The sequence below is a fragment of the Gossypium hirsutum genome, unplaced genomic scaffold (assembly GCF_007990345.1).
Source record: "Gossypium hirsutum isolate 1008001.06 unplaced genomic scaffold, Gossypium_hirsutum_v2.1 scaffold_1191, whole genome shotgun sequence".
NCBI classification, from domain to species: Eukaryota; Viridiplantae; Streptophyta; class Magnoliopsida; order Malvales; family Malvaceae; genus Gossypium; species Gossypium hirsutum.
The window spans coordinates 3,449-11,460 of record NW_024403491.1 but is presented as its reverse complement, the minus strand read 5'-3'; the positions used below and the strand labels follow the sequence as shown (position 1 = coordinate 11,460).

The 8,012-nt window shown below is 30.1% G+C and overlaps 1 protein-coding gene across 1 annotated transcript; it reads left to right on the top strand.

Annotated features, from left to right (window-relative positions):
- Positions 1-472: 472 nt before the first annotated feature.
- LOC107896810 (transcription factor SCREAM2) lies at positions 473-6,589 on the top strand. The gene is made up of 6 exons (XM_041110577.1): positions 473-711; positions 1,330-1,438; positions 3,465-4,813; positions 5,061-5,186; positions 5,364-5,537; positions 6,331-6,589. Exons 3-6 carry the CDS (start codon positions 4,736-4,738, stop codon positions 6,415-6,417), a joined length of 465 nt encoding a protein of 154 aa, XP_040966511.1. The 5' UTR covers positions 473-711; positions 1,330-1,438; positions 3,465-4,735; the 3' UTR covers positions 6,418-6,589.
- Positions 6,590-8,012: the final 1,423 nt, after the last annotated feature.

Here is an 8,012-nt window from a genome sequence, read left to right as displayed (position 1 = left end):
CCTACTGGTTTTCTTCTAATTCAAGGTATCAGTCGCATTCACGTTTTCCTGTTAATGGGTTTTCTTTATTTTATTTTCTATGCCATCGACTTTTTTCTTTCTTTCTTTGAGGTGCTCTTTAAAATCTGCCGCAATGTGTTGTTCCAGCCGTTTCTTGGGTTTCTCTATGGATTCAATTGAGATTATAGAATTATAGGAATTTTTTTTTGTGTTGGATTGCGTATGGTAAAGAATCTAAAGTTTACTCTCCTTATGTTTGATGAATTGCCTATGAGAGAACTATTCATATCGGTATAGGAAAAGGGTACATTTGTTGTTAAGCTGTTGAAATTAGCTGCTTTCATTAGTTCATGGTTTGAAATTCTTTTCCTCCACAAACAGTAGGAACTGATGATATATTTATTTAGCTTTGACATTTTAGAGGTGATTGAATAGGCTCTTTGTAAGTTTCCAGTAGTAGAACTGAATATGGGATTTCAGCAGTTAACTAATATAAGTGTTTTCTCCATCATCAGGAAAAGGCTACTGAACAAGATGCTGTTGAAATCTTGATGTATGAGAGTTTACGTTTTGCATACGGCTTGCTTGAGGTGTTGATCTATGTGACTTCTATCACCATATGGAATAAAGGCATCATTAGCCAAATAATTCTTTCGTTCCCTATAGCAGTTTTTACTGGGAGAAATATGTTTGCTGAAAGGAGTAAAAAAGGTACTTCAAATTTCACTGCTTGAATTGCATTTGATTTATATATTCTTTTTTCATTAATTTCAAATTCATTAGAAATGTTTATTGATTGCACAAGTCAGAGAGGTGAACCAAGATTTTAGTTAAAATGATTACCTTCATTGTTTAACTATTAACTTCACCTCCATAATGACATGTGGTTTATGTACGAAGTTTAGCTGAAATGAGAAGAGAATGATAAATTTGTGGATATCAATTTAGGTTTTGATAACTTCAATGAATCAATATCTTTTGGTTTGGTTAAGTTTCATTATATTCATTTAATTTTAATTATAATTATTTGTAATTTTATCTTTTTATTAAATATTTTATAATAAAAATCTTATATAACTTTTTTTAAATTTTTTAATAAATTGCTTACTACCCTCAATTTCTAAAGTAAAATGTTTGAAGTAAATTTCAGGCTCTAATTAACCTGCTAGTGCATCACTAATGAAGTGTTTAGTTGCTGGAAATTGAGATGTTAATTGAGGTGTATAAATGTTGTTAATTGAGATGTTAATATGTGTGTGTGTGTGTGTGTCCCTTCTATTAAATTCTTCGTTATGTATTTAATAAAGTCAATTTTGTGTCTGGCTGTAGGCATTAGTGATAATAAGATATATCATTATCATTTAAATCTTGGAGGAAGTGTTTCTACCAGAAGGCTGACTAGGCTACCTTCAATTCCTAAGAATGATGCAAAGTTCAGGTATACGCCATAAACATTTCTTTGATCTTAAGTTATACAAAACATTATGATCTTATTTATTTGTTTATTTATAAAAAAAACTAATATTGCTATGCTACCACCAGTCCTCTAGTGATTACTAATAGTAATAAAAAAAGGGGAAAAAGGACAAAGCTATTCCATTTCGCAGTACTTGAGGTGTATAAATGTTGTTAATTGAGATGTTAAAGTGCTGCAAATTGAAGTGTTTAAATGCTGTAAATTGAACTGTTAAAGTGCTGCAAATTGAAGTGTTAGAGTGCTATAAATTGGAGTGTTTAAGTACTGCAAATTGAAGTGTTTAGTTGCTGGAAATTGAGATGTTTAAATGTTGTTAATTGAAATGTTAAAGTGCTGCAAATTGAAGTGTTTTAATGCTGTAAATTGAGTGTTAAAGTGCTGCAAATTGAAGTGTTTAAATGTTGTTAATTGAAATGTTAAAGTGCCGCAAATTGAAGTGTTTGAATGCTGTAAATTGAAGTGCTTAAATGTTGCAAATTGAAGTGCTATAAATATTGTTAATTGAAATGTTTAAGTGCTGCAAATTGAAGTGTTTTAATGCTGTAAATTGAAGTGTTAAAGTGCTGCAAATTGAAGTGTTTGAATGCTGTAAATTGAAGTTGTGGATTGAATGCTGTAAATTGAAGTTGTGGATTATTACCTCTTTGAATGTTGGTGCAAATTTGTTTCTAGTGCTAATATTTAAAAGAATCCTGCAGCTGTTTTTGCTACTCTGGGTGTTCTGGTTTCAATTTATTGGATGTTGATTAGTTTTTAAGCTCAGTTCAATTTTGGACCCTAGTATTTATGCTTTCTGTTTCTTATGTCAGCTGAGAAGCTTTGAGTATTGACCTTGAAGGGTATCATTCCAAATTCCAATTTTGTATTTCTTTCGATTGCTAACTGTGATATACTAAGTTTTTTTACACCATGAAACTTAGATTTACTTTTAAACTCTTTAAATTTCTTGGTATGAAACTGAATAATCATTTAATAATCTAGATGTGAATCTGACTATATTGTTAGGCAGACCAAGGATGCCTGATGTAAAATTGAACTTGCTTTTGATTATTTTCATGCCATAGAATGAAATTATGGAATTGGTTTTTGTTTTTCTTTTAACTTTAAGACCATAGAAGTAGGTACCTTTTTGTTGCTACTGTAGGCTTACTGAGTTCACACCAGGCTGAAGAGATTTCATTGATTGTAGTGGTAAAGTACTTCAGCTCACTTCCCGGGCTCATAATTAAACCTGAATCTTTTTTTTATTACTTGAATAACATACTTGAGTTTAACTATTACATTTTTTAATTACCTTGTTTTTTTATTTTGTGGTTCTCTACTTAGCATTCATCATTTGTGGTAGTCCTTAATTGAGTCTTCCTAAGTATAAAAGCATGGTAGAGCTATTGGTTTAGACAAATGTGTGCACGAAGACATTAACTTAGATAACTTTCTACCTTTGGAACCATGTTGCTTTAGTTTTCTTTCATTTTCATTTGCCGACCAAACTTCATATAAGGATATGAAGATTCAATTGCCAAATTCAAAATTTACCATTTGTTTCATATAAGGATCCTTTCATTTCCATGTTGATAACCATTTACAGAGAGTGCATTGAATATAAATTCATAGTATGTAATGTTCTTATTCACTGCTTCTTTACAATCATTTCTATTTCTTTAAGTTTTTTCAGATACCATGATTCAACGCTAGTCTTTTAGGGTAAAGCGTTGCTTTTTATTGCTTTTTATTGGCATGTAAAATACAACCAGTATGAATAATTGTCAAATATATATATAATTAATTTGTATTCTTGTTCTTCTGCGTGTTAAATTTATAATAATATTATTTGTTTAAATATTTTAATAATTTTTTGAAAATCATTAATAAATTAATGTATTTTAGCCTTAGTTGATTTTAATTTATACATATTTTTAAGGTAAACAATGTTCTAATATAATCTGCTAGTTTTAGTGTAAAGCAATGTTCTTTTTATGTGGTGTAGGGGGTATGTTGGAATTCACAGTTCGGGATTCAGAAACTTTCTGCTAAAACTGGAGCTGCTTTGATCTATTGTGGATTCTGGTTTTGAACATCCTTCCGAAGGCAAAGTTTTAAACTCATGTCTAATGTTAACATTCGTGAATTCCATGAATTAAGTCATTTTGTTTTTCTTGCTTTTAGTGACTTATAATGGTGGGCAGTATATAAGTTTGGTGCTTTATTATTTTGATTCTATATTTATATTTAATCTAATTTTTATTATTTATTTTAGTTTTGATTCTATATTTTTATTTTATTTTAATTTGATAATGAATTTTAATAGAAAATTTTTATATTTTTATTTTTTTCAAATAAACACCGCAAAATTTAGCAGCACCTATAGAGACGTTTTTTGCGGCGCTTGTAAAAACGTCGCAAATAGTTTTAATGGCGCTTAAAAGCGACGCTAAAGGCCTAAAAAACGCCGCTAAAAGTCAGTTCTGCTATAGTGTAAGACCTGAATTTGAAATTTTAAAGTCATGGTAAACTCAACTTTATCATTAAATCAAAGTCTCATTAATTAACAGAAAACAATTAACTTAACTAAGTTTGTAACTAAAATGAAAGTTACTTTCAACATTACTATGATTATGACTATGATTATGAGTAAATCAATTAAATTTACTACTTTAGCATAAAACTAAGTAATTATCAAAATGATTTGACTTTTTATATTTTCATTTTTATTGAGAATCAAAGAAGTTTTGGTTTCACTAGCAGAGTTCTAATTTAGTTAGTATCCCTGTGATTGCAATAGTTTGAAGGAAATGAATTCAAATGTACTTAAGTGGTATCGTCTATTTTAAGGATTGAGAGGTGATGAATAGTCTATACATTTTATAAAGTCACAAAGCACTATGAAGACTAATTAGACTCTGTGCTTGAATGATATTAATATGAGTTCGTATGTTTAAGCCCGTGATAACTTTTATTTCAAGGATTTGAAGATTATAAATAACGTATACATTTTATGAAATCCCTAAGCAGCTAACCTCTGTGCTTGAACACCATGGATGATATCTAACAGTACTTCTATCCTTGTAAATGAAGGAGGTCAAATCAGTAAATTGGGTTGAAGTGGGGGGAATGGAGCTCCTCCTCATGGAGGAAACAAACAACTATATTATGTTACTTCTTTAAATACCCTTGCAAATTAATCCTTGCAGTGAAAAAGAAAGGGTCAAGGGTTTTTGACAGATAAAGTTGATATTCTAAATATTAAAGCCAGAAATCATGTCTTCCAGAGATCGAAAGAAAGCATCTGTCTATCGGAAACTGCAACGCCTTCGCTCTGTTGTCAATTCTACTGCTGTAATTTGGCCTACAACTCTTTTTAACTTTATGGATGATAATCCTACCTTTTCACTTCCTGCTTTGTTTTCTTTTCATTTCTATTCTATCTTAACGATCACACTATTGAGTGATTGAGTTTCTTGTGATGTTATATTAGTTAAAAGTGTATGCTGAATCGAAAAATTCCATCATATTATAGTCCATGAGGTTAATAGAGTGGATGGCATGAGTGATTTAGTTTCATTTTGTATTTGTTTTCTTGCAGGTAAATAAAACCTCAATCATTGTGGACGCATCGAGATACATAGAAGAGTTGAAAGAAAAGATGGAAGTGCTGAACCAAGAAACTGGAACTTCAGGAATTTCAAATTCCCAGAATCCTCTGCCTATGGTGAATCTATTCATCTATTATTTCCTTTTTGACATATACATTTTAACTGCTACATTTGTTTTCTAATTAGGAAGCAAGTAAAAAACCCAAAAGGGCAGCCTCTAATTTTATATTGATTTTCTTTCAAAAAATAAATAAAAATTTAAATTGATTTTAAGTTTTTTATTTGGTTTTCAGCAAGTTGCTGTGGAAGCCCTAGAGAAAGGTTTCCTTATTAATGTGTTTTTGGAAAAGAATTGCCCTGGTTTGCTTGTTTCCATATTGGAAACCTTTGAAGAGCTTGGCCTTGACGTGCTCGACGCTAGGGTTTCTTGCCAAGAGAATTTCCAGCTTGAAGCCATTGGAGGAGAAGTAAGAATACATACTTGAATACATACTTGCATACATACATATAAATATAAAACTTTTCTAGTGATTGATCTTTGAGATCGGTGTTTATTAAAAACTAAGGATATTGATGTCAATTAGAAACTAAACACTAATTATTTATTACACCACTTGTGATTCAATCAACATAGATCATACTTGCAGCAGGGGCCAACCCCAATGAAAATTTAGTTTTTAACCTTTTTATAAATGATAAAATAAAAAATTTATATACATAAATTGTATTTTTACTCTCTTAAAAGAAAAGATTTTAATTTAATTTTTTTAAAAATAATGAAATCATAAATTAATATATGATAAAATTATATTTTAATTGTTAAAAATTTATAATGCAATTTTGATAGGATTCGCATGAGTACTTGTATATTATTTTTTGGAATGTAACTCACTGTTTTATTTTCACACCCACAGTTATTTCATAGATGTGTTGTCTTGTTTATAGGCCTATACATTTTCATTCTCTTCCGTCGGCTTTCTGATTTTATGTTCTTTAATTAAAAAGGTTTTTTTAAAAATCAACTATCGACGACCATGAAAGAAGGAACTTCTTGAATGGCAAATGGGTTTTAAGTTTTAACCACACATTTTTGGAATTTTTTTCCCCTTTATTGTACTGTCACTATAATGAATGATACTAACTAGTTTTGTATCTGTCTTACTTGGATATTCTATAAAGCTAATGGAATTTCCATTGATTGAATGCAAATGCAATTTTGATTTTGAGTTTCTTCGTAATGCTGAATTGTTTGATTCTCAGAACCAAAGTAATGCTGAAGGCATAGATGCTCAGATGGTGAAACAAGCAGTTATGCAGGCTATCAGTAAATGGAGTGAAAATATATAGCCACGATGATTAGGATTCCTAAGGTGGTTTTTTTTTAGATTAGCTATTCTCTTAGTCGATTATTTTGAGCAGTTGCAATATAAAGTCTTTATCATTATCAATGGAAGTCTTGTAACTTTTTAAATCTTTCAAAAAGTAACTGATCTAAAAATATCGTCCACGTTAATTTGAATTTTTATTCTTCTCTAGAAGGAAATTACTGCAAAAAATTAGATTATTTATGCGAAATCTTATCTTAAAATCCAATCAAATAAAAGCTTCATACCTACGGAATGATGAAGTCAAGTGGACACTTTGTATCCTTAAGACTCTTTTTTCAAGGTTTTCAAAGGAAAATCACACAAATTTGGTATAAATAAATTGACTGCTTTATCTATATATAATAGATTTAGTAGAAAAAAGTGAAAGTGAATTTTAAACTTAATATTTAATCATTGATGAAGTAGGTTAGCACAACAAAAAGTAATTTATATTTAATAAATAATAAGATATTCGTTTATATAGTTCAAAAATTCTATCTTCAATATATTAAATAAATTTAACTCACAAATTGATATCTAAACTATGCATATTTTCTCAAGTTGATACTTACACTATTTTTTGTGAGGAGTGGTACTTAAACTATGTTTCGTTATTCAATAAAAATTAACACCTGTTACCTAATTAAAACACGCCAAGTCATTTTTTATTTTTAATCTATTTTTTTCTTTCATATTTATTTTTTTCCTTTCTTTTTCTATTTTTTTTCTTTCCTTTTTCCGCTTCTCTTTCTCTCTTTGTCAATGCCAAGATCTTGAGGCAATTGATCTATTTTACAATAGCCTATTTGGTTCAATCTCGAAAGGGATTTTTAGCTTGAGAAATCTCACCAAGTTACTGCTACTTTCCAATGATTTATCTAGTCTCATTCCGCTAGATATAGGAAATTGCACCATTTTGTACAAATTCATCAAAACTTAAATCTCAACATAGGTTACAAAAAGAAAAATAAGGAGAACGAGAGAGAAAGAAAAGAAAGAGAGAAGAGAGTTTTGGTTGCAGTTTTCTTGAGAAATCAAATAATTGTTCCCACCTATTTATCACAATCAAATAATTAAAAGTTGTTATAGATCATTACAAATAACAAAAGTAAAACACACCGTATTACTAAACAACTGCACAAGAACATATACGACACCATTTACCACAACAAACTATTCAAACCATAACAAGTCTTCCCTTGTTAACAAAATCCTTGATCTCCAAGATTAAAAGAAGGGAATTGTTGTTTCAGATCATGAGACTCTCCTAAGTTGCATCTTCAGAAAAGGAATTGGTTCACTACACCATCACTTTAGTGATAGCTCGATGACCACATTTTCCTAGATGTTTGTCCAAAATTGCTAAATGTTCTTTAACCATTACATCATCAGAAACACAACAGCCAAATTAGCTTGGCATGACCCTCTCCCTACATGCTTCTTCAACTAGGACACGTGAAAAGTAGGATACACCCTTGAACCCTCAAGCAACTGCAACCTATAAGCCACCTTACCCACTTAGCCACCACTAGATAGGGACCAAAAGCCTTGGTAGCAAGCTTTTGATTTCCCCTT

Excerpts from the sequence above, each read along its gene's own strand:
- LOC107896810 (XM_041110577.1), top strand. The coding sequence starts at position 4,736 with ATGTCTTCCAGAGATCGAAAGAAAGCATCTGTCTATCGGAAACTGCAA. Across the intron at positions 4,814-5,060 it reads CTGTTGTCAATTCTACTGCT|GTAAATAAAACCTCAATCAT; the intron begins GTAATTTGGCCT and ends GTTTTCTTGCAG. Across the intron at positions 5,538-6,330 it reads TTGAAGCCATTGGAGGAGAA|AACCAAAGTAATGCTGAAGG; the intron begins GTAAGAATACAT and ends TTTGATTCTCAG.